The sequence below is a fragment of the Scyliorhinus torazame genome, unplaced genomic scaffold (genome assembly GCF_047496885.1).
Source record: "Scyliorhinus torazame isolate Kashiwa2021f unplaced genomic scaffold, sScyTor2.1 scaffold_488, whole genome shotgun sequence".
NCBI lineage: Eukaryota > Metazoa > Chordata > Chondrichthyes > Carcharhiniformes > Scyliorhinidae > Scyliorhinus > Scyliorhinus torazame.
Genome location: NW_027308215.1, coordinates 27,351 through 52,153, shown reverse-complemented (window position 1 = coordinate 52,153; position 24,803 = coordinate 27,351). Strand labels below are relative to the sequence as shown.

The 24,803-nt window shown below is 43.6% G+C and overlaps 2 protein-coding genes across 3 annotated transcripts; both read left to right on the top strand.

The window, feature by feature from the left end:
• Window positions 1-1,561: 1,561 nt before the first annotated feature.
• On the top strand, window positions 1,562-12,621 carry LOC140406350 (THAP domain-containing protein 1-like). The gene is made up of 3 exons (XM_072494447.1): window positions 1,562-1,679; window positions 7,062-7,263; window positions 10,583-12,621. The coding sequence occupies exons 1-3, from the start codon at window positions 1,609-1,611 to the stop codon at window positions 10,913-10,915; spliced, it is 606 nt and encodes a 201-aa protein (XP_072350548.1). The 5' UTR covers window positions 1,562-1,608; the 3' UTR covers window positions 10,916-12,621.
• A 5,130-nt stretch (window positions 12,622-17,751) lies between these two features.
• On the top strand, window positions 17,752-24,573 carry LOC140406349 (transcription factor JunB-like). Of its 2 annotated transcripts, XM_072494445.1 has the most exons (3): window positions 17,755-18,074; window positions 18,778-18,831; window positions 22,121-24,573. In XM_072494445.1, the coding sequence occupies exons 1-3, from the start codon at window positions 17,804-17,806 to the stop codon at window positions 22,732-22,734; spliced, it is 939 nt and encodes a 312-aa protein (XP_072350546.1). In that variant the 5' UTR covers window positions 17,755-17,803; the 3' UTR covers window positions 22,735-24,573. The 2 variants fall into 2 exon arrangements, with proteins under 2 accessions (XP_072350547.1, XP_072350546.1); XM_072494446.1 differs by lacking the exon at window positions 18,778-18,831 and having other exon boundaries at window positions 17,752-18,074.
• Window positions 24,574-24,803: the final 230 nt, after the last annotated feature.

Sequence of the window (24,803 nt, the reverse complement as noted above, 5' to 3'; positions counted from 1 at the left end):
AGAGAAAGTCCTGTAAAGGGACGAGTTTAGAGGCGCTGGTGACGGCGCCGCTACCGATCTCACCTAAAAAGTTTACCACAAACCCGGTGGTGGCGGCAACATTGAATATCTGGGGACAGTGGAGGCGACAGAGAGGGGTGCGGGGAGCCCTGGTGGGGTCCCCAATCAGGAACAACCATAGGTTCGCCCCAGGAAGAATGGATGGAGGATTTCAGAGCTGGTTCCAGTTGGGAATTAGGAGGGTGGGAGATTTATTTATAGATGGGACTTTTGCGAGCTTGGGAGCATTGGAGGAAAAGTATAAGTTGCCCCGGGGAAATTTCTTGAGATATATGCAGGTGAGGGCATTTACTAGACAACAGGTGAGGGAATTTCCGTTGCTCCCGACACAGGGGATACAGGACAGGGTGCTTTCAGGGGTGTGGGTCGGAGAGGGCAAGGTGTCAGAGATTTACCGAGAGATGAGGGAAGAGGGGGAGGAGTCGGTGGGCGAACTAAAAGGAAAGTGGGAAGAAGAACTAGGGGAGGAGATAGAGGAGGGTATGTGGGCTGATGCCCTAAGCAGGGTAAATTCCTCTTCCTCATGCGCCAGGCTTAGCCTGATTCAATTTAAGGTGCTACATAGAGCACACATAACGGGAGCAAGATTGAGCAGGTTCTTTGGAGTGGAGGACAAATGTGGGAGGTGTGGTGGGAGCCCGGCAAACCACGCACATATGTTTTGGGCATGCCCGGCACTGGAAGGGTATTGGAAGGGAGTGACGGGAGTGATTTCGCGGGTGGTGAAGGCCCGGGTCAAACCAGGCTGGGGGTTAGCTCTATTTGGAGTTGCGGAAGAGCCGGGAGTGCAGGAGGCGAAAGAGGCCGACGTTGTGGCCTTTGCGTCCCTAGTAGCCCGGCGCAGGATCCTACTCATGTGGAAGGAGGCGAAACCCCCCGGACTGGAGGCCTGGGTAAATGATATGGCGGGGTTTATTAAACTGGAGCAGATAAAGTTTGCCCTGAGAGGATCGGCTCAAGGGTTCACCAGGCGGTGGCAGCCATTTCTCGACTACCTAGGGGAACGTTAGAGGGAAGACAGATGACCAGCAGCAGCAACCCGGGGGGGGGGGGGGGGGAGGGGGGTTAGTTTAGGTCAAAGATAAAGGGGTTTTGTTACTTGTGTATTGTTTAAAATTTCTGTATTGTTATTGTTGCGTTTGCTTTGTAAGAGGGGAAAAATTGTTGTTTGGGAAAAAATTTTCAATAAAACATTTATAAAAAAAAACTAATCAAGCACAGTATCTGTAATAAACACCCACATAAATGAAACACAGACCAATAGACCACTACAGTGACAAGCCAGGAGCAGTCAGGAGTTGGGAGATAGGATGACCAGGAAGGTGGACAGGTTTCTCCTTCACCTTGTGCATTAATTACATTGCCCGCCACCCCAGTGTTGGTCCAACCAATCAGAACCGTGATTGCACCAACCAATCCGAGTCTGCAGCGATCCGGCCAATCAGAACCGAGCTCCCTCCAGCCAATCAGAACCGAGCTCTCTCCAGCCAATCAGAGCCGGGTTTGTTCTCAGGTGGGTGAATTGGGCAGTGGGGCCGTTCTGGTGTCATGGTGTTGTCCTGTTCGGCCTATGGCTGCAAGAATCGCTACGATAAGGACCGGGGAGTTTCCTTCCACAGGTAGGCTGCGCCCGGCAGCTTTCTCTTTGTGTGGTCTCGGCGCTACCCCAGAGTGACCACGTTCGGCGGCCCAGTCTTTACACACCGCCTGATGGTGTTGGTGGGGTGGGGGGGGGAGGGTTGTTGGGAGTTGGTTCAGGAGAGGGAGTTGAGGTAGGGTTTGCGAAGAGTTTCAGGAGGGGAGTTGAAGAGGACGGGGTTTTGGGGGAGGGAATGGAAGGGGGCTTCATTAGGAAAGGTGGTTTGGGGGGTATGGAACAGGGAGTGGGAGTGGTGGGGGAGGTTTAAGGGGAGTAGATTTTTTTTTGATTGGTGGGAAAGCTGTGAACAAGTGGAAAGGTTTCTGTTATTGTATGAATACAAACTTATGTATAATAATTGTTTAGGGCAGCACGGTGGCGCAGTGATTAGCACAACTGCCTCACGACGACGAGGTCCCAGGTTCAATCCCGACTCTGGGTCACTGTCCATGTGGAGTTTGTGTGGGTTTCGCCCCCACAACCCAAAGCTGTGCAGGGTAGGTGGATTGGTCATGCTAAATTGCCCCTTAATTTGAAAGAATGAATTGGGTACTCTAAATTTATTTGAAAAAACAAAAACCAAGGGCAGCACCGTGGCGCAGTGAGTAGCACTGCTGCCTCACGGCGCTGAGGTCCCAGGTTCGATTCTGGCTCTGGGTCACTGTCCATGTGGAGTTTGCACATTCTCTGTGTTTGCGTGGGTTTCGCCCCCACAACCCAAAGATGTGCAGGCTAGGTGGATTGACCATGCTAAATTGCCCCTTAATGGGAAAAGATGAATTGGATAATCTAAATTTATATTTAAAAAAAAACAAAATGTATAATATTTGTTTGCGATCTGCCTTCTGTTCTGATGGATCATAGAACATACAGTGCAGGAGGAGGCCATTCGGTCCATTGAGTCTGCACCGACCCACTTAATCCCTCACTTCCACCCTATCCCCGTAACCCAATAACCCCTCCTATCCTTTTTGGTCGCTAAGGGCAATTTATCATGGCCAATCTTTGGACACTGGGAGGAAACCGGAGCACCTGGAGAAAACCCACGCTGACACGGAGAGAACATGCAGACTCTGCACAGACAGTGACCCAGCGGGGAATCGAACCTGGGACCCTGGCGCTGTGAAGCCACAGTGCTATCCACTTGTGCTACTGTGCTGCCCTAAATTTGGTTATGTACATAGGATGAATTGAACTATTTTTCTGTCTTGTATGTCTGTCACAGTTCAGTGGTGATATTCCTTTCTTTGAGCCAGACTCCAGAGACTGAAGCACATTACTCCAATCTGACTGGTACTTCACTGCAGTACTGAGGGAGTGTGTATTATTCACCAGATTATCTGTCGGGTGAGATGTTGAACTCAAACCATGACTTCTCTTTTGGTGGATGTATGAGATTTTGAAAAAATTTGTTCATGGGACAAGCGCATTGCAGGTTGTGCCAGCATTTATCGCCCATCCCAAATTACCCTTGGGGGTTGGGGGGGGGGGGGGGTTGCAGTTAAGAGTCAACCACATTGCAGTGGATCTGGAGTTACATGTAGACCAGACCAGGTAAAGGCAGCCGATTTCCTTCCCTAATGGACATTAATGAACCTGGTGGGTATTTTTGACAATTGACAATGGTTTCATGGGGTGGCACAGTGGTTAGCACTGCTGCCTCAGTGCTGAGGATCTACGTTTGATCCCAGCCCAGGGTCACTGTTCGTGTGGAGTTTGCACATTCTTCCCGTGTCGGAGTGGGTCTCACCCCCACAATCGAAAGATGTGCAGGGTAGGTGGATTGCCCCTTAATTAGGAAAAAACCTAATTGGGAACACTAAATTTATTTTTTTAAAAGACAATGGTTTTATTGTCATCATTAGAATTTCAATTCCAGATTTTTATTGAATTCAAATTTCATCGTCTACAGTGGCAGGATTTGAACTTGTGTCCCCAGAGCATTACTCTGGTTAACTCGTCCAGTGACAGTTTCACTACGCCACCACCTCCCCAACAGCATTATCAGATCCCACAGCATTATCTGAACTTTAGAGTGGCTGAGCTCTTGTGTCCTGAACAATGTTATCCTTCAACCAAGACCTAAACATCTATTTTCTAATAAATTTAGAGTACCCAATTCATTTTTCCAATTAAGGGGCAATTTAGTGTGGCCAATCCACCTAACCTGCACACCTTTAGGTTGTGACGGCGAAACCCACACAGACATGGGGAGAATGTGCAAACTCCGCACAGACAGTGACCCAGGTCCGGGATTGAACCTGGGACCTCATGCAAAAAACTGCGCCACCGTGCTGCCCTCGAGACCTAAAAATCTGATTGTCTGATCATTTGTTTCATTGCTGTTTGGTGACCTTCCTATAGTTTAAAAAAATATATTTTCATTCTCCTTTTTCACATTTTCTCCCAAATTTGCACCCACCAACAATAAACAATAAGCAGTAACGAATATAATGTCAATCCCCACATCAACAACAACAATCCCATCCTCCCACCAACCCACAAACAACTGCCTGAATGTTAACATAAACAAATAACAAGGAATCAGGAATCACCCATAGTCACCATTACCACATACCCCTGCCCTCCCCCACTAATGTTCGATGTTATCCAATTCTTGAAAGTGCATAATGCATAACGCCCATGAATTGTAGAACCCCTCCATCCTTCCCCTCAGTTCAAACTTAACCTTCTCAAGAGTCAAGAATTCCAACAGGTCCCCACGCCAGGGCACAGGATGGAGAGGTTGCTCTCTATCCTAACAGGATCTGCTTACGGGCGATCAATGAGGCGGAGGCTACAACATCTGCCTCCGCACCCGTTTCAAAGCCCGGCTAGTCCGACACCCCGAATATGACCTCCCGAGGACCCGGGTCCAGTTTCAGGTGCACCACTTTAGAGATTACCCTAAAAACCTCCTTCCAGTAATCTTCTTCAAAGAGCCGGCTCACCCTTGCCCTTGTGAGGCGTGCTCTATATACCACCTTCAACTGTATCAGCCCCAATCTCGCGCACGAGGTGGAGGGGTTCACTCTCTGGAGCACCTCACACCAGAACCCCTCCTCCATACCCTCCCACAACTCTTCCTCCCACTTTGCTTTGATCTCTTCCAAAATAAACCGCCAACACTACCCCCTTCTCCAGTCGTCCTGTCGTCAGCACCTCCTTCAGCAATGTGGAGGCCGGCTCCACCGGGAAGCTCTGTATCTCCTTCCTAGCAAAATCTCGAACCTCTATGTAGCTAAACATTTCCCCCTGCTCCAGCCCATACTTCACCCCCAGCTCCTTCAATCCTGCAAACCGATCCCCAAGAAACAAATCTTTTAGTGTCTTAAACCCCTTTTCCTCCCATTTCTGAAAATTTCCGTCCTACTTCCCTGGCTCAAATCTGTGGTTTCCCCTGAAGTGGCATTTCCCTTGACCCTGCCCCAAACCCAAAGTGTTGTCGAAACTGCCATGTAATCACAATAGTGACTGCACTTACAAAGTGCTTAATTGGCCCTTGTGTGTTTTAGAGTTATGAAAGGAGTACCTAAATACAAGATTTACCTTTCCCACTAAATATAGAGCATTGCACTCGTTTCTTTGTCTCTTTTTAAGGGGTAAAGAACTACTAGGTTGGTTTCACACACCAGTTTTTTTGTTTAATGTGTACATAGCAGTTCTGTCTTTCAAATATAAAACAGAAAATACTGGAAATGCTCAGGCAGTTCTGATGAAAGTTTGTTATCTGAAACATCTACTCTTTGCACAGGTGCTGACTGACCTGTTGAGCACTTGTAGCATTTTTTGTGTTTATTCCAGACTTTCAGCATATACGCTGTTAAATTATTTCATAAGCTTCATGTTGAGCACATGAAAATGCAGAGAAGTATAAAATCGGAGTTTGCTGGGTGCTCGTTTAGAGTGAACATTACCTACTACATTAAAACGACTCCATCTTTTATTGCATAGACAGCATGAGATAGTGATGGTGCCGGGAGGAACTGGCAGACAGGTCCGTGAGAGTATATGCAGAACCTCTTTTTCATGGAGCTTCTCAGTAACAATAGGATAACTTCACCAAAACCAACCAAAATAAGTCAGTAATACAGCCAGCAAGTTTCAGTTCTTGATTTTTAAAAAAGTATTTGGGGAGCATTATGTCAGTTTAGTGTACAGACAAAGGAGGGAAATTAGAGATGCCATTGGAAGTCATGCATTCTGGAATTTGATTCAATCTATGGTACTCAAACTGGAGGCAGGCACAGCAGCCTTCAAGCTCTGTGAGACAATGCAGAGATGCCAGTATATAATAAATTCAACGAAAGCATGGTGCTACCACTCGTGGCTCAGAATGCAGAGTGTTGATGCAACCCACAGCTCCGTAAGCAATGCGTTCCCCAGTTGCTACATTGGAGGTGGTTCGGTACAGCTCCTGCAACAAAGGAACCAACACTCTGCTAATATGCAGATGGACACCAAAAGCCCACATCCAGTCAGCTGATGGAATTGGGCAGCATAATTTATTCCTCCTTGAGGAAACTGACTGAGGTAATGCTGAAATGTTCGCTGTGCCCCAGTTATGCATGATCAGCGTGGGCACCTTTCTGTACTAAGAGAATATCTAAGACAGATCTGAAATTTTAGCACGTTTACAGATCATTGTACCATCTGGTGCATTATTCAATTAGGCTTTCCATGACAGACATACATGGTCCAATGCATTGCAGCATGACCTTGATTCTAAAGCTGCAGACGATCGTTCTTGGGAATTGCAGGCAACACACATTGCTCCTTATTATCCTCATTCCAAAAATTGAGATTACAAGATAACAATGGATCATAGAGGTCATTAAGCCCTCCTCAAATCATGTGTTGATCTCTCTTTATGTGAATGATTTCTCAGTCTTAAATTTGCACATAAATCCCCTTTTTACTGGGCACCTGCCTTGTGACTCTTCTGTGCAGTAGGTCCAGCACGTGTGTAGTTCACTTGTACTTTAGTGTTAAGCAGAGCACAAAGGTGTGATCTGAGCGGCTTTCTGAACCGCTTATTCTCAATTATCTGACATATAGGCCTGGACCTTCCATATGAGAACTGCCCATTCCTGGGTGGGTAGTGGTGGTCTGGCAGATGGAATGCGGCAGATTCCCTCAGATTTGTCCTATTTGATTGCTACTGTGATTTCCCTCCTGTAACTTCTGTAGCTTTGATCTTTCTGCTAGCAGCATGTCCATCGACATCAAATGTAGGAGGTGAATGCACAGAAGAACTACATAATCGAATTGACTGCAAGTGTTCACGCGTTTTGCTGATCATCCTGTTAAAATATTTAATTAAGGTCTTTCCTCTAACAATATTTCTAAAACCTGTTTAAAGGTTTCCCCTGAAACGCCCAGAGCTCTGTAAGAAGTGGCTGGCTGCAGTAAGGAGACGTAATTTTACACCCACCAAAAACAGTAATCTTTGCTCAGAACATTTCACGTTGGATTGTTTTAGAAAGAACTGTAACAACAAAATACTGGAAGAAAATGCTGTACCATCCATTTTCTGCTTTACCCGACCAAATCAACAGTCAAAGGTAACTTTTTTTGTTGTTCGAATTTTATAACCTACCTTTTATAGATTAATATTAATTGTATTGCTATTGGTGTGTAGAATTTAATGCATAATGATCCTATCATATTAAAGATCCAATATCAGACATTTAATACAAATAGCCATGAAATGAATTATCAATTAAGCTGATCTTGATAGTGTTATTTGAAAAAAATGTTAGCTAGGACACTGAAATAATTCTCTTCTTTGGATAGTATCATGGATTCTTTAACATTTACCTACATAATTAGAACAGGGAAATGAGATCTTGCTTTGGTGGGTTGGGATCTGAGAGAGTTGGGCATCTTGATTCCTGCCCAGTCAGTTGGACTTTTTCCTCGGCCCTTCAGTTCAAAACCTTTTTACCCTGCAACTGCAAACAATTAACAGTGCATTTGAGATCGCAATGAACAACAGTGTATCTTCTTAACCAATGAGATTTAAGGATTGATAAATAAACAGAGAAAGGAGAGTGAATTAGTGGAGAGTGAATTAGTGATTGAATTTTCAAATCAGGATCAGAAAGGGAAATAGAAAGGGAATGAAAGGCTGGATTAAGAGTGGGGGGGAGGGGGTAGCACGATGGTGTAGTGGTTAGCACTGCTGCCTCATGGCGCCAATGTCCCAGGTTCGATCCCGGCTCTGGGTCACTGTCCGTGTGGAGTTTATATATTCTCTCCGTGTTTGTGTGGGTTTCACCCCCACAACCCAAAGATGTACAGGGTAGGTGGATCGACCACGCTAAATTGCTGCTTAATTGGGAAAAATGAATTGGGTACTCTAAATTTATTTTTAAAAAAGAGGTGTGGGGGGGGTGAAGTGAGCCTTTTTAAAAAAAATTTTTTTTTTAATTGCCATTTCTAAAATCTCCCAATAATTCACTTCATGAAGAAATGAGGCTCCCCATTTTTAACCGTTAATTTTCTGTGTCCGAGGTTGATTGGCAGTCAGTTACAATTATTGCATCATTAACAGACCAGGTACACAATTTATTACTTGACCAAACTTTCTGTGGCAAGTTTAAAGGGCAAATGTAACCAGTTCATGAAGCTCGGGGGAGATTAAAAGTGAGATGTTGAGTTTGCAAAGTAAAGGCAGGGTGGTGTAAATGATCCAGGAATTCACTTGTGCTTCATCATAACTTGTTGGCTGATTTGTGCATTAATAATGGGAAGCACAGTCCCTTGTTGATGTAGAATGCTCTCGGTACAGCCCACCAGTGTTTGTCCAAACACTAAATACTTTATAGGTGGGAAGCAAAGGCACCACCTTTCTCCAAAAGCAAGTGCATCCAAGCTACACTGACATAAAAATGGAACATCTAGTACACATTGTGTCTTGTATTTTAATTATGTTTGTTAAAGCAGGTTTGGTTCAATGGCAGCAGTAAATCATATTTAATGTTGCAAAGGAGAGAAGATGGAAAGAAAATATGTTAAAATTGAATTTTCCATTCACTCAAAAGTTATCATACAATTTCTGACAGGATTAGGAGGGAGAACTTTGAATTGAAGCTTTCACCCCCCCTCCTTATTTAATGGGCATTCAGATCACATATAAAAAGCTTCCCACTCCGGTTGGTATGCTTGTCAGATCAAATGTGTATTTATTTGTCAGCCAGACATACTTCAGTTGATTTGATTCCACTTCTCCTTTATCTCAAGTGGGCAATCATTTTGCAACTGGCAATTCATTTGTATCTCTTTGATGAATGTGTTAATCTTTAAACTCTGTCATGTAAATGAATCATCACTTAATTTTTTTAAAAAACTGTTATTCTTCCAATATATTTACTTTATCTAATGTTAATTAATGGTTGAATAGCATTCTGCATCAAGCAGAACTAAAACTTGCACCTCTCTCGACTGCTGTGGTTGAGTTATTGAGTTAAATGGTAGACTAGGATATGGAATCATAATCTCACAGCAAAATATATTATCTTGTCAACTGAATCAGGAGAAGATAGCCTGCACTTGACTATTGTGTACAGGCAAAAACTGCTAAAGTGTAGCTGATTTATTTATACCTAAAATGCCTCGAAGCACAAAAAATAATCATCTTTATTGTCACAAGTAGGCTTACTTTAACACTGCAATGAAGTCACTGTGAAATCACAATGCTAACAGAATAATCCAATTTCTGATATGTAAAAACTGGGTGGAATGCCTAAAAGCTTGCTATTTTCCATTTTCTGTGTACTTTAATATGCATGTAATTTGTTTGGCAGACACTTGGGAAGCTCTGTTCTCCTATTCCCACAGTGAACTGAAGATCAATTGAAAATCTCAAGTATTATGAAGGAAACCTTTTGAAGTGCAAACAATGTATTTCAAGTAATGTAAAGGTTTAGTTTTTTGAGACAATTAAGTGTGGCCAATGCACCTACCCTGCACAACTTTGGGTTGTGGGGTAAAACCCATGCAGACATGGGGAGAATGCACAAACTCCACACACACAGTGACCCAGGGCTGGGATTGAACCCATCCTCAGCGGGGAAGCAGTGCTAACCACTGTGCCACCGTAAAGGTTTAGTTATTAACACCTCACATATAGCATACCCCGATTGGCATCCTGGTGCAGAATAGGCTGCTTGTTTTGACACTCTATTTTTCACCTGACAACATGCTGAATTCATTAATATTGCAAATATGCTGTCCCAACATCAAAGGAAATCCCTAATGTTAGATGAGAAAAACCATGACCTCAGCTCATTGGATCTTTTTTACACTCGGAAAATATAGACTCTGGGGTGATTGACACGCGAGCCTGTAGCTATGTCTATCTGTTTGGTCATCCTTTTTGAATATGGTTATCACATTAACCTTCTGGTACCTTTCCAGTGTTCAATTATCCCTGATGTTTCACAAATCTTTCCCCATCTCTAAATACACATTTTGTGTTGTCTGACTCAGCATTTGATCAAACCGAACATATGTAGAAATTAAACCTTTTCACCCTCCGATCCCAAAATCTAAGTTGATTTTTTATTTCAGATAAAAAAGCATAATCTTGAACTTTAAAATGGTTAACTCCAGAAAACTTGTTGGGCTAGACTTTTTTTATGAAACATATGCTGTGAAATGTGCTTTAATTTAATTTTATATGTAACTGATTATAAGCCATGTTATACTTTAACATTAAAGTATCGTATTAAAACCATTAGGATTAGATAAAATGTTGTAGTTTGAGGAAATAACTGCAGATCACTTTTACAAAAGTGATTCTAAACTTTAAATCTACTATTACTGAATATTGAAAGTATATGTTCAGAACTGTTAATCTATTAATCATTGTGTCAATAGAAGTTAGAAATGGCAAAGGCAAGCGACTATCCTCGTGCAGCAGAAGAAATAGAGGGTGCTGAATTAAACCAAGCAAATGGTCTGCTAACTGTTTACGATCACAGCTACAGTGTGGGTGACGCGTGTTTGCAAAAGAGAAAAATTCAGCAGCTGGAAGAACAGAATGAGAAGCTGAAAAAGAAACTGAAATTCTTGCAGCAGAAATCTCGTCGTCAAGAGCAACGATTGCAGAGAATGAAGAAATTATTGCAGGAACTTAATACACAAGAGATATTACCGCATCAGAGTTGTGTGTTGTTACATGGTACTTTGTATGAAGTGATTAAAATTTAAATGTGAAAATGTTTACTAGTACAACACTTAAATGGCAGGTAGTGTGCAAACATAACCAATTATCTTTACTACCCAAAATCAAGGGAAGGAAGTATCTAGCAAAATGCCTCCGGGGTCACTGCTAGGACAATTATTGTTTACATTGTACATAAATAATTTTAAATAGGAACAACTGTTTAAATTTGTTGATATATAGGGTAGGGGACTGCAAATAACACAAGCAGAACAACTGTAGACGAATATGTGGCATTGCACTTACAAGTTTAGAATAGCCAAAAAAGCAAAGTGATGAGATTGGAGAAATGGGTTAACCAGTGAGCATATACAGTGAACATGATACATCTAGGGATACTGATAGAAAGCTCACTTAAACAATCACCATGTGAGACAGAAATTAAAACAAACTGGGTCTTGGCATATTTGGCCAAAGGGTTGGAATACAAGTCAATACTAGTGACTGTTTTAGAGAGCACTTATTCAGCTCTGCTTGAAGTGTGTATATAGTTCTGGTCATTGCCATAGTGGAGGATATCCTAGCTTTGTATACTAAAAGCAGCTAAGCCAATATCAATGATTGGGAATCTTGGCTGACGGAGGCAGATGAAGAAACTGGGAATGTTTTTGCTGTGGAGAAAATACTTGGGATAACTAAATTTTCATGCTTCTAAAGACTACAGGTAAACTGAAACATAATAAAATGGCAAAACAAACTTCAGCAAGGTGGTATGAAGTCAATATTGGAAAAGGGGAAATTAACAGACAGTTTAGACTTACAACCCTGTGTGAAACAGGGCATTCAGCCAAAAATTGCACCGTTTTTGTCCATGACTACCTAATCTAATTCCTTTCTCCCCATACAATTCATTGTGCCTCTTTCAAGCAACTGTCTGATTACCTTTTAGAAGTATTTACAGATTGTGTCAACTGTTCTGTGTCAGAGAATTTCACATTCTGACAATTTTTTGACTTTTTTTTAAACTTCCATTAATTATTTTGATGAATCTTTTGTCATGCAGTAGTTACAGCCTATCATTACCTATACACTCATTGAATTCCTTTGTCACATCTTCCCTTAACCTCTCAGTTCTACTAAAAAAAAGTGAAAAATCCCAATTTTTCAAGTCTCTGTAATTGTAACCCCTCATCTGTTGCAGTGAATTGTTCCATTGTTATAACCTTTCTATATAATGGGATGTCAAAATGGTTGACACTATCCCAATTTAAGGTTTTGTACAAGTTCAATATTACCTCCTTGGATTTGTACTTTGCCTCTGGATACAAAACTAATGACTGCATTTGCATGCCGTTGGTGGTTCTACCTACTTCCACTTCCTACTTTTAATGATCTATACTACATTTTGAATCTTGTCCTTCACAGTATGGAGTACTCATTCAGAGGGTCGGTGCAGACTCAATGGGCCGAATGGCCTCCTGCGCAGTAGGGATTCTATTCTGGGTGTTTTGAGGAAAACTAGAGGAGGATATGGTTCGTATTTGAACTTTGGAATTTTCGAAAAACTACAAGTTGTATATAAAATAATCTTTGCACAATTAGCCAGGTTGCTTGATTATTTCAATAACATCGTGTCTAAAAATGTAATGCAATGTAGTATCCGAGAAACCAAGTCTCTGGACAGAATTGCAGGTTGTGAAAATATTGTTAACATTTTTAAATAACTATGGAATAAAAATACAGTTTTACATTCTGTCACTCGTGTCTTGATTATCTCTTGTGTGTGATTTTGTACCATGAGGAAGAGTGGTAAGTGTAGGGGGACGCCCTGAGGTCTGATTATGGATGAGAATGTGGAGCGGCATGGTAGCGCAGTGGTTAGCACTGCTGCCTACGGCGCTGAGGACCCGGGTTTGATCCCGGCCCTGGGTCACTGTCTGAAGTTTGCACATTCTCCCCATGTCTGCATGGGTTTCACTTCAACTCAAAGATGTGCAGGTTGGGTGGACTGGCCACACTAAATTGCCCCTTAATTGGGGGGAAGAAAAAATAGGGTACTCTAAATTTATTTTTTAAAATGGATAAGAATGTGATGTGAACTTGGGTTATGTTAGATATTTTCTTCAGTGCACACTAACCACTCCTGTAAAACAATTTCTCATCTAGTTTGTCTTTTCTGTAGTGTCTGGATAAGCAATGAGAAGATCCACAAGTTGTAATGATGAACTATTAAATCTGTTCACCAGCCACTGTGTCACCAAGTAATACTCCTGGCTGTATGAAACACATCCGTCTGCCAAATCGAGAAGTAGGCTTTGAAATACAAAGTGGTTTTATTTACATAAGGTAGATACAATAGTCTTATTAATAATTTTGAAGAGTTTAATGCAATTGAAAAATATATTTATTGTCCTCAAATACATACGTGCTCCTCATTCTTTCTAAACATGGATTTTTAAACACTAGTGTATTTACTACAAACTCAGTCTAGCCTGTCTAGCGGGGCTGTAACAATTACAACATTCAGCATTACAATTGGTGGCAGTAATCACACGCTTACTTAAAAATTGCTGGAACTGAGGGGGGATTTATTTGAGAAGTTATGAGGGGCCTAGATATGAAGGATAGGGAGGACCTATTCACAATGGGAGACATAGCTTTAAAATAATTGCAGAGATTAGAGTAGTTTGGAAGTGGGGGTGGGGATGTGGAACTCTTGCTTGGTAGGATGGTGGCGATAGAAAGCCTCACTGCCTTAAAAAAACACAACGTTGTAACCTGCAGCACAAGAGGCAGAGGTGGAATTAGGCTGGATAATTATTGGTCGGTACAGGCACAATGAGCTGAATGACCAGCTACCGAGGGGTGGTACGGGAGCAGTGGGTAGCACTGTTGTTTCACAGCTCCAGGGTCCCAGGTTCGATTCCCGGCTTGTCTGTGTCACTGTCTGTGTGGAGTCTGCATGTTCTCCCCGTGTCTGTGTGGGTTTCCTCCGGGTGCTCCGGTTTCCTCCCACAAGTCGCGAAAGACGTGCAAATTAGGGGAATATGACATTCTGAATTCTCCCTCTGTACCCGAACAGGTGCCGGAGTGTGGTGACTAGGGGCTTTTCACAGTAACTCAATTGCAGTGTTAATGTAAGCCTACTTGTGACACTAATAAAGATTATGCCTAGTTGCATCTAGATACGGGTTGCACCTAAACCGGAGAGGCATAAATATCCTGGCTGCGAGGTTTGCTAGTGTCACCTGGGAGGGTTTAAACTAGTATGGTAGGGGGGTGGGCACGGGAGCAATAGGTCAGAAGGTGAGAGCATTGAGGGAGAACTAGGGAATAGGGACAGTGGGGCTCTGAGGCAGAGCAGACAGGGAGAAGTTGCTGAACACAGCGGGTCTGGTGGCCTGAAGTGCATGTTTTAATGCAAGAAGTATTACGGGTAAGGCAGATGAACTTAGAGCTTGGATTAGTACTTGGAACTATGATGTTTCCATTACAGAGACCTGGTTGAGGGAAGGGCAGGATTGGCAGCTAAACGTTCCAGGATTTAGATGTTTCAGGCGGGATAGAGGGGGATGTAAAAGGGGAGGCGGAGTTGCGCTACTGGTTAGGGAGAATATCACAGCTGTACTGCGGGAGGACACCTCAGAGGGCAGTGAGGCTATATGGGTAGAGATCAGGAATAAGAAGGGTGCAGTCACAATGTTGGGGGTTTACTACAGGCCTCCCAACAGCCAGTGGGAGATCGAGGAGCAGATAGGTAGACAGATTTTGGAAAAGAGTAAAAACAACAGGGTTGTGATGGGAGACTTCAACTTCCCCAATATTGATTGGGACTCACTTAGTGCCAGGGGCTTAGACGGGGTGGAGTTTGTAAGGAGCATCCAGGAGGGCTTCTTAAAACAATATGTAGACAGTCCAACTAGGGAAGGGGCGGTACTGGACCTGGTATTGGGGAATGAGCCCGGCCAGGTGGTAGATGTTTCAGTAGGGGAGCATTTCGGTAACAGTGACCACAATTCAGTAAGTTTTAAAGTACTGGTGGACAAGGATAAGAGTGGTCCTAGGATGCATATGCTAAATTGGGGGAAGGCTAATTATAACAATATTAGGCGGGAACTGAACATAGATTGGGGGCGGATGTTTGAGGGCAAATCAACATCTGACATGTGGGAGGCTTTCAAGTGTCAGTTGAAAGGAATTCAGGACCGGCATGTTCCTGTGAGGAAGAAGGATAAATACGGTAATTTTCGGGAACCTTGGACAACGAGAGATATTGTAGGCCTCGTCAAAAAGAAAAAGGAGGCATTTGTCAGGGCTAAAAGGCTGGGAACAGACGAAGCCTGCGTGGAATATAAGGAAAGTAGGAAGGAACTTAAGCAAGGAGTCAGGAGGGCTAGAAGGGGGTCATGAGGTTAGTGGCAAATAGTTTTAAGGAAAATCCCAAGGCTTTTTACACGTACATAAAAAGCAAGAGGGTAGCCAGGGAAAGGGTTGGCCCACTGAAGGATAGGCAAGGGAATCTATGTGTGGAGCCAGAGGAAATGGGCGAGGTACTAAATGAATACTTTGCATCAGTATTCACCAAAGAGAAGAAATTGGTAGATGTTGAGTCTGGAGAAGGGTGTGTAGATAGCCTGGGTCACATTGAGATCCAAAAAGACGAGGTGTTGGGTGTCTTAAAAAATATTAAGGTAGATAAGTCCCCAAGGCCTGATGGGATCTACCCCAGAATACTGAAGGAGGCAGGAGAGGAAATTGCTGAGGCCTTGACAGAAATCTTTGGATCCTCACTGTCTTCAGGGGATGTCCCGGACGACTGGAGAATAGCCAATGTTGTTCCTCTGTTTAAGAAGGGTAGCAAGGATAATCCAGGGAACTACAGGCCGGTGAGCCTTACTTCAGTGGTAGGGAAATTACTGGAGAGAATTCTTCGAGACAGGATCTACTCCCATTTGGAAGCAAATGGACGTATTAGTGAGAGGCAGCATGGTTTTGTGAAGGGGAGGTCGTGTCTCACTAACTTGATAAGAGTTTTTTGAGGAGGTCACTAAGATGATTGATGCAGGTAGGGCAGTGGATGTTGTCTATATGGACTTCAGTAAGGCCTTTGACAAGGTCCCTCATGGTAGACTAGTACAAAAGGTGAAGTCACACGGGATCAGGGGTGAGCTGGCAAGGTGGATACAGAACTGGCTAGGTCATAGAAGGCAGAGAGTAGCAATGGAAGGATGCTTTTCTAATTGGAGGGCTGTGACCAGTGGTGTTCCCCAGGGATCAGTGCTGGGACCGTTGTTGTTTGTAGTATATATAAATGATTTGGAGGAAAATGTAACTGGTCTGATTAGTAAGTTTGCAGACGACACAAAGGTTGGTGGAATTGCAGATAGCGATGAGGACTGTCAGAGGATACAGCAGGATTTAGATTGTTTGGAGACTTGGGCGGAGAGATGGCAGATGGAGTTTAATCTGGACAAATGTGAGGTAATGCATTTTGGAAGGTCTAATGCAGGTAGGGAATATACAGTGAATTGTAGAACCCTCAAGAGTATTGAAAGTCAAAGAGATCTAGGAGTACAGGTCCACAGGTCACCGAAAGGGGCAACACGGGTGGAGAAGGTAGTCAAGAAGGCATACGGCATGCTTGCCTTCATTGGCTGGGGCATTGAGTATAAGAATTGGCAAGTCATGTTGCAGCTGTATAGAACCTTAGTTAGGCCACACTTGGAGTATAGTGTTCAATTCTGGTCGCCACACTACCAGAAGGATGTGGAGGCTTTAGAGAGGGTGCAGAAGAGATTTACCAGAATGTTGCCTGGTATGGAGGGAATTAGCTATGAGGAGCGGTTGAATAAAATCGGTTTGTTCTCACTGGAACAAAGGAGGTTGAGGGGCGACCTGATAGAGGTCTACAAAATTATGAGGGGCATAGACAGAGTGGATAGTCAGAGGCTTTTCCCCAGGGTAGAGGGGTCAATTACTAGGGGGCATAGGTTTAAGGTGAGAGGGGCAAGGTTTAGAGTAGATGTACGAGGCAAGTTTTTTACGCAGCGGGTAGTGGGTGCCTGGAACTCGCTACCGGAGGAGGTGGTGGAAGCAGGGACGATAGTGACATATAAGGGGCATCTTGACAAATACATGAATAGGATGGGAATAGAGGAATACGGACCGAGGAAGTGTAGAAGATTGTAGTTTAGTCGGGCAGCATGGTCGGCACGGGCTTGGAGGGCCGAAGGGCCTGTTCCTGTGCTGTACATTTCTTTGTTCTTTGAATCAGAGAAAGTATGCAGCACAAAAGGAGGGCCACTTGGCCCATCGAGTCTGTGCTGGTGCGGTTATGGGGATAGGGTGGAAGGGAGGGCTTGAGGGGGTCGGTGCATACTTAATGGGCTGAATGGCCTCCTTCTGCACTGTATGTTCTATGTATCTCTGAGCCACCCAGCCTAATCCCACATTTCTGGCGTTTGGTCTGTGGCCCTGCAAGGTTAGAGTACTGGAGGTGCCCACCCAGGCAGACACCTTTTAGATGAGTCGGGCATCAGGGTGGAAAACATGCCCTATTTGCCCTCGAATCCTGCCATCAACCGATTTTAAATCTATGCGCCCCGAATATCTTTTCCCTCAGCCTCCAAATGACGGCGGTCCTTCCGGTCTGTATCGACGCGACTGCCGTCCCGAACAGGCAAGGCCAGTGGCCCCAACAGCCGGCCAGCCCCCAGTCGGGACGTGGGTGGGGCCAGGTCGGCGGCGGCCCACGCGGTGACGCACTTCTGAGCGCGCGATGACGTCAATGCTATTAATAGAACGTGCGTCATGCACGCGCGCGCGGCTATGTGCGTCACCGGCCGGGCTGGCGCCACGTTCTCGTTGGCTTGGTGAGCGGTCGCTGCTAGGGTCCAGACGCCTGCCCCCCCCCCTCCCCCCCGGGAGCGATCCGGATGGGAACGCCTTTCTACCAGGATCAGGCAGTGAGTGTCGGCGGCCACCTTCACACGGCTTCGACCACCACCGCGACGGCGACCATGATGATGATGATGATGGAGAAAAAGAGCGCGGCCGAGCGGCAGCAGGCGGCGGCGGACAGCCCGCGAGGCGGCTCCCAGCACGCGTTGCAGCGGGGCTCCCCCGAGCTGGACAAGCTGGTGGGCCCAGCGGACGGGCCCGGCGCTAGGCGGGAGCTGGAGGCCCACGGCCATCCCTTTGTGAAAGGTGAGGCTGCCTCCGAGCGGGGGATCCGGGGCGGGTGCTGGAGGATCGGACCGGGCTGGGAGGCCTGGAGGATCGGGCCGGCCTGGGGGCCGAGTGTCTGGGCCTTCGACGGGGTTTGGGGCAGCCCCCAGAGCGGGGGACTCCCCCCCCCCCCCCCGGTCAGCGCTAACTTCACTCTCTTTATTAATACGCCCGCTCCTACATGAACGCCGGCAGACTGGCGCCCTGTCTGTGTTTTAAGGAAATGGCCTGTTTGGGAGTCTTTTATCAGACTTCTTCCAGCCAGCCGCACATGGACGTTGCGCGTCTGCCCCACTCTCGGGCTTCGTGGTAGTGGGCCGAGGTTACAGGGCATTTGAGGCAGGCACTTTCACTCCACTTAAACCCTCTCTGAATATCTTTCCGACACTTCCTTAAACCCCAAGCCCTTTAATTCTGCTTTGACTCACCACCTCTCAACAGTTGGCTTGTTGCCCATTCCACATCATCTGTCTCAGTCCTTCGTCGAGCACTTGGGAGTATTTCACTAGATTTATGGCAGTCTGAATAAATGTTGAGTCTTAAGAGTTTTACAATTGTAGACTATTTTTGTAACTGACTCTTTTCTAGTGTGTGTTTACAGCATTGTTAACCTGGAAATTTAAATAACTGAAAGGCATCATCTTAGATTCTTAAAAACAAATCTTTGCATTACAATTTGCAGGTCGAGGATTCTTGTTGGCGAGTAGAGACCAGATTGAAAACACTCACCCCTATAGTAAGTGTTTATAGAAAGATTGCAGTTGGGTGCACGTTATGCCATACCTTTTTTATCGGGGAATTGTGTGGGTAATGCGGCCAAATGTAGATGGGAAACAGTTGAAAATTAACATGATGGCGTTAAGAAGCTGGTGGGTGGAGTGAGGGGAAATTTGAGGCCACTACATTTTGGACAAGAAAGATGGATCAGATTTCTAAATGGCTAAGAACTAGTAACTCTGGTGGTACAGAGGGACATGTACAAAAATTGCTGAAAAAAGTATAGTGGACACGTACAAGAAAGAAAACAAAAAGAAACACTGGAATGTTGGTCTTTATCACACTGCCTGGAATACAAAGTGATGGAGGTTACGCTGCGGTTGTATAAAATATAATGTGCAGTTATCTAATTGAACAACCTAACATGAATGAAGATTGGAATGGCATTAAAAAAAATTTTTTTAGAGTACCCAATTCGGGTTTTTTTCCAATTAAGGGGCAATTTAGCATGGGCAATCCACCTATCCTGTACATCTTTTGGGTTGTGGGGGTGAAACCCACGCAAACACTGGGAGAATGCGCAAACTCCACACGGACAGTGACCCATATCTGGGATCGAACCTGAGATCTCGGTGCTGTGAGGCCGCAGTGCTAACCCACTGCGCCACCGTGCTGCCCTTCACCAGCATTTAAAAAAAATAAATATGACTTGCTTTTAGTTGGTTGTACATTTGATTATTGCAGATCCATAATTGCCAATCAAATAATCAATGCAGCAAAGTTGGAAGTGTTATTTTTAAAGTGTTTGCACTATTGTGCTGTACTAAAGCATGGTAGTTGCCGAGAAAACATAGTTGTTGCATTTGGCTTTAACGGCGCACCGTTTAAGGTTAGATAATCAGAATAATAGCGTTGAAAAGGCCCTTCGACCCATCAGGTCTGCACCAGTGCATGAAAGACACCTGACCTGCCTACCTAATCCCATTTGCCAGCACTTGGCCCACAGCCTTGAATGTTATGATGTGCCAAGTGCTCATCCAGGTACTTTTTAAAGGTTGCGAGGCAGCCTACCTCTACCACCCTCCCAGGCCGTGCATTCCAGACAGGCACCACCCTCTGGGTAAATAGGTTTTTCCTCAAATCCCCTCATAAACTTCTGTCCCTCCCCTTGTAACTGTCCCTTCAACTAAGGGGAACAGCTGCTTCCTATCCACCCTGTCCATGCCCCTTATAATCTTGTTCACCTAATCACACCTCCAACTGGATGTCCCTGGAGGTAGTCCAGAGCCAGTCATAGGTTTGAAAAGCATCATCGTATAGACAAGTGAAAGACATGCAATATATATGATCTTCCACTATATAATTTCTCTCTCAAAATCTGTGCAGAGAACACCTCAGGTGGTACATTGCCAGACTGATGGACTTCTGCCTACCCAGGTCACCTTTATAACTTCTAGACTTTTAAGATGTAAGCATGGTATCATCGGGCCGTTGCTTTGTGATTTAGCTCATAGCCCCCCCAATGCATGATGCTTTCCAAATATTTACAGTATCCTGCATTATAAGTTTTGGCCTTCATTTAACTTTTTAAACTGTTGATTGATTAGATCCACATTGGGAAGGCTACTGAGTTTAAGACATTGATCTAGCATAATTGTTTTAATTACTATATTGTTTTGGCTTTCTCACTTTGTTTAGTTCCTTACAAATTGCCAGGGTCACAATGTGCTAAAGAAAATGTGGGAGGGGAGAAGGAGATGGTTTTGAAAGATTCATGTATTTGGAAAGAGTTATTGAACATAAAAATAAAGCATAGTTGATCGGAGGCAAGAAAAAAATCAACCAGTCAGTTGATTTGTGAAAGAAAATGTGAAAATACTGTGGTTATTGCTACAATATGGGCAATGCATCTGAAAATGCAGTGCGGGAAAAGTGCAGATACTTGGGCATTGTGAGGAGGGTGTCTCATGGATGACAAAGGTTCTAACTAACGGTCAGCATCTCTGTTTTGGTGACTGGAGGTTTAACCCAATGTTATGTGGTGGATGTTTCCATTCAAGAACAAATTCAGTAAGATCAACCATGAGGCAGAGTAGGTGTAAGGTGCTGAAAGGCTAGTCTGTTCCCCAGAGAATTAATGGGAATTTCCCCAGAGAATTGATGGGAATTCCCCCAGAGATTTGATGGGAATTTCCCCAGATAATTAAGACAATGGTATATTAAATACTGAGTAAAGCTTGTTTCCAATGAAAGCAAACAATGTCCAATTATAAGAGTGAAGGAGAGATCAAGGGAGGTGGAAATCGCCAATTGAAGTAACAGTTTTTTCGGCAGAGAAATATCCAACCCTACATTTGTGCAATTGGTGCGAAATGATTATGATAGCCAAAGAAAATGTAACCGATTCGATGATGTTCAACTTAGTTTGAAAGGACTCTGCAATACTGAACATAAATTGTATACTTGTAATGTAGTATTATCGGATCTCGGCTTGAATGACCACTTTGGTGATATTTAGATTTGCCCTGTGACAGTACCACATTACGGGACAGCACAGTGGTTAGCACCGTGGCTTCACAGCGCCAGGGTCCCAGGTTCGATTCCCGACTTGGGTCACTGTCCGTGCGGAGTCTGCACGTTCTCCTCGTGTCTGCGTGGGTTTCCTCCAGGTGCTCCAGATTTCTCCCCAAAAATCCCGAAAGGCGTGCATGTTAGGTGAATCGGACATTCTGAATTCTCCCTCTGTGTACCTGAACAGGTGCCGGAATGTGGTGACTAGGGCTTTTAGCAGTAACTTCATTGCAGTGTTAATGTAAACCTACGTGTGGCAATAAAGATTATTATTATCTTTCAAAATGGTGGTTGGAGTTGGGGGAGAAACAAAGCAAAGTACAAATTGACATAGCCATTTTCAATTCTGTACTTGAAACAGCGACTGTTCAAAAACTTGAAGGCAATGGGTTCTATCTTGGTCCTAGAAGAAAGGCTAAAGTCTAAAGACTTGGTGAAAATCCCATGAGTGTGCTTTGTCATCAATTTTAAGTTGAAGGGGGTTTTCTGGTTTGTAAATATATGCCTTAATTGTGAGATAATATGAAGTTTAATCTGGAATGCTGGATAACATACTCTGGAAATAAAAATAGAGGAAACAAAGACATAAAATAGAAGGGAATTTGATATATACTTGAAAATGAAAACATTTTGGGAGATCTTTCACAAACTGGCATCTTTCAGAAGCATGGTGCCTCTTTCTGTGCATTGTTACACAATATCGACATCTCAGTGATTTTGATTTTTTCTTTTTAAAGCAATGCAGGATTTACACAAGCAGAACCAGCATCTAGTCCTGCCGGCAACTCCGTGCTCAGCCCATGCCTCCACTTCCATCTATCACGGTAATCTGCATTTGACCCAGACTAAAGGAGATGTCCCTGTGTATACTAACCTCAGCAACTACAATCCGAGCTTGCCCAACACCGGCTCTGAAAATTACTCTACTGGGCATGTTCCCTATGTGGGCACAGCACCTGCACAGCATCATTTCTCAACCTTGGCTCAACTTGTGTGTCCAAAATATCACGAGGAGCCCCAGACGGTACCTGAAGTAGGTCCGCTGAGTGAATCTCCACCACTTTCCCCAATAGGCCAAGGAGGACCGCTGATCAAAGCTGAAAGGAAGAGACTGAGAAATCGCATTGCAGCATCCAATTGTCGGAGGAGGAAGCTGGAACGGATTGCTAGACTGGAAGACAAAGTAAAGACTCTAAAGTCAGAAAACTTTGAATTGACCTCAACGGCCAGTGTCCTGCGTGAGCAAGTGGTGCACCTCAAACACAAAGTAATGAATCATGTCAACAATGGATGTCAAGTGGTGCTTGGTTCCTCTAGCCTTCTAAAACCAGAGGAAAATGGCAGCTTTTAATAATCTTCAATATGGCTTGGTTGAAATTGAATTCTGTTGAAAAGTGCTAGTTTGGATGCTTATCTTGGCTCACTTTTTTTTTAATCCTCTAAGCTGCTAAACATGATCAGGAAACATGAAAGACTGGGTGGAGCAAATTCATCTTGGAAGAATAAAGGGACTACTTGCAGAGTCCAGAGTACATCCTGTTCATGCCTGATCTAGTTTCAGCTGTCTTGTAAATATTTGATAATATTTTACCTGTCCTTGGAAACTATCTTATTTAAATACACTTTGAAATTTTCTTTGCAGCAAAATAAATGAGGGAAATCTCCTTGGCAAAACAGACTTACTTCACTTACCTTGAGGGAAAGGTGCCTGCTGTTTATTATTCAGAGTGGAACTGAAAATTTGTGCAAAAAGAATGATTTATGATTTCTCTGTTGACAGTAATGGATTTTTTTCCCACCCAAGGATAGCCTCAAGTGTAGGTAGAAGTAGAAAGTGTAAGATTAAGGTTTTTTAATTTAGATTTTTAGAATAGCTTTGTACTGCATTTTTTTTTTGTGAAAGATTGCGACGGTCCTACTAAATTCAGATCCTATTAAATACACTGGAACAAATGTTTGTGTGTAAAGTAATTAATGGTACAATCTTTGAGACTGAAATTGCATACAGAATGATTGTCAACTCCTAATTGTCACATTTGAACACGGCCATGGTCTGGAGTTAATTGTGAATATTATGTGCAGTTGTTTTGGATAATATATTATTTTTGGTTTTGTGCATTTACAATTACTAAGTGCATCAGGAATGTGGTTCACACCAGTGTTAAAACATCCAAGCGGACGTGCTGCCTGGATGGGATAAGGCTGTTGAGTTGCTTGTAAATTTAGATAATTCAACTATGTCCTTGTGTCGTACATGTACTTCTTTAGGTGTTCAGTTTGCCTTAGATTCAATTTCAAGCTCCACTTCACAGGCTTCAGCACAAGATGTGGGCTGCCTGGGGAAGTACTAATGGGAGTGCTGTACTTAAACCAGGACCCCAATATCAAGTTTGACTGTTTGAAGAAGGGTGGAGGTGTTTCATGTCTCAACTAACACCTAAAACAAATGATCTGGTCATTTATTTCATTGCTGTTTTATTTTGGGATCTTGGTGTGCACAAATTGGCTGTTGCAGCTCCAACATTACCACAGTTCCTACAATTCTAAAGCACTTAATTGGCTTTAATGTGCTTGAGCCATCTTGAAATCAAGGAATGTGCTATAGAAATGGAGGTTGTGTGTGTGTGCTCTTTCTTACACCTGTATCCTTGTGTTCTTAGACCTGCACAGCTTCTTATCTTTCAAATGAATTAAGTTGCTGGTGCTTTTTGTTCAGTGGTATTGTTTACTAACTTAAAAAAGACTGCTAAGTTTTCTGGCCAATTCACAGACCGCAGCCATGGAGTTCCTGTTGCAAGTTGACTTGCTCTTGTTTTAAGAGTGAAATTGTTATAAACCTCCACCATTTAAAGTAATGTTCACTATTTTAGGAAGATGGTTCTCCTGTATTTAAATAATCTAAGTTTCATACAGAAGAACAAATGAATAGCAAGTTTGAAGATAGGCTATGACAGGTCACATGACCAAACTGGATCAGCCTCCCAGGAATTGCGTTGGGGGGGGGGGGGCAAATAAAACTAGGAAATCCAGTATTGCTAAAGGCTACAGTTTGCACATTGCAATGTGTACTAATGATTAAGTGATGGAAAAATGCGTGCATCATTTATGGGTTTTGTATGTTTAAAAAAACAAGTAGTTCCTTCTGTTCTGTGGTAAGGAAACTAATCTTATTAAAGAAACTGGCACACTTTTACAAGTATTATCTTTTTTATACTAACTAGTTAATGAAATTGTCATTGATATATTTATCCTGTTCTTTGCTCTGAAATGGGGGAGTGATTGCCAGTTTAGTCTTCAATGTAGCTATTTTAAAGGATTTCAATAATTAACATGCATTGGATAAATATTTAATCATGAAGTTCAGTGTTTTCCCCAATCCCATGGATGGAAGAGCATTCAGCCAACTGGCCTAGATACTGT

What these genes read in the sequence shown, in the direction of transcription:
- LOC140406350 (XM_072494447.1), top strand. Translation starts at nt 1,609, where the DNA reads ATGGTGTTGTCCTGTTCGGCCTATGGCTGCAAGAATCGCTACGATAAG. An exon ending in CGGGGAGTTTCCTTCCACAG is followed by an intron (nt 1,680 to 7,061) that starts GTAGGCTGCGCC and finishes ACCTGTTTAAAG; the next exon opens with GTTTCCCCTGAAACGCCCAG. An exon ending in GACCAAATCAACAGTCAAAG is followed by an intron (nt 7,264 to 10,582) that starts GTAACTTTTTTT and finishes TTGTGTCAATAG; the next exon opens with AAGTTAGAAATGGCAAAGGC.
- LOC140406349 (XM_072494445.1), top strand. Translation starts at nt 17,804, where the DNA reads ATGGGAACGCCTTTCTACCAGGATCAGGCAGTGAGTGTCGGCGGCCAC. An exon ending in CGGCCATCCCTTTGTGAAAG is followed by an intron (nt 18,075 to 18,777) that starts GTGAGGCTGCCT and finishes TACAATTTGCAG; the next exon opens with GTCGAGGATTCTTGTTGGCG. An exon ending in TGAAAACACTCACCCCTATA is followed by an intron (nt 18,832 to 22,120) that starts GTAAGTGTTTAT and finishes TTCTTTTTAAAG; the next exon opens with CAATGCAGGATTTACACAAG.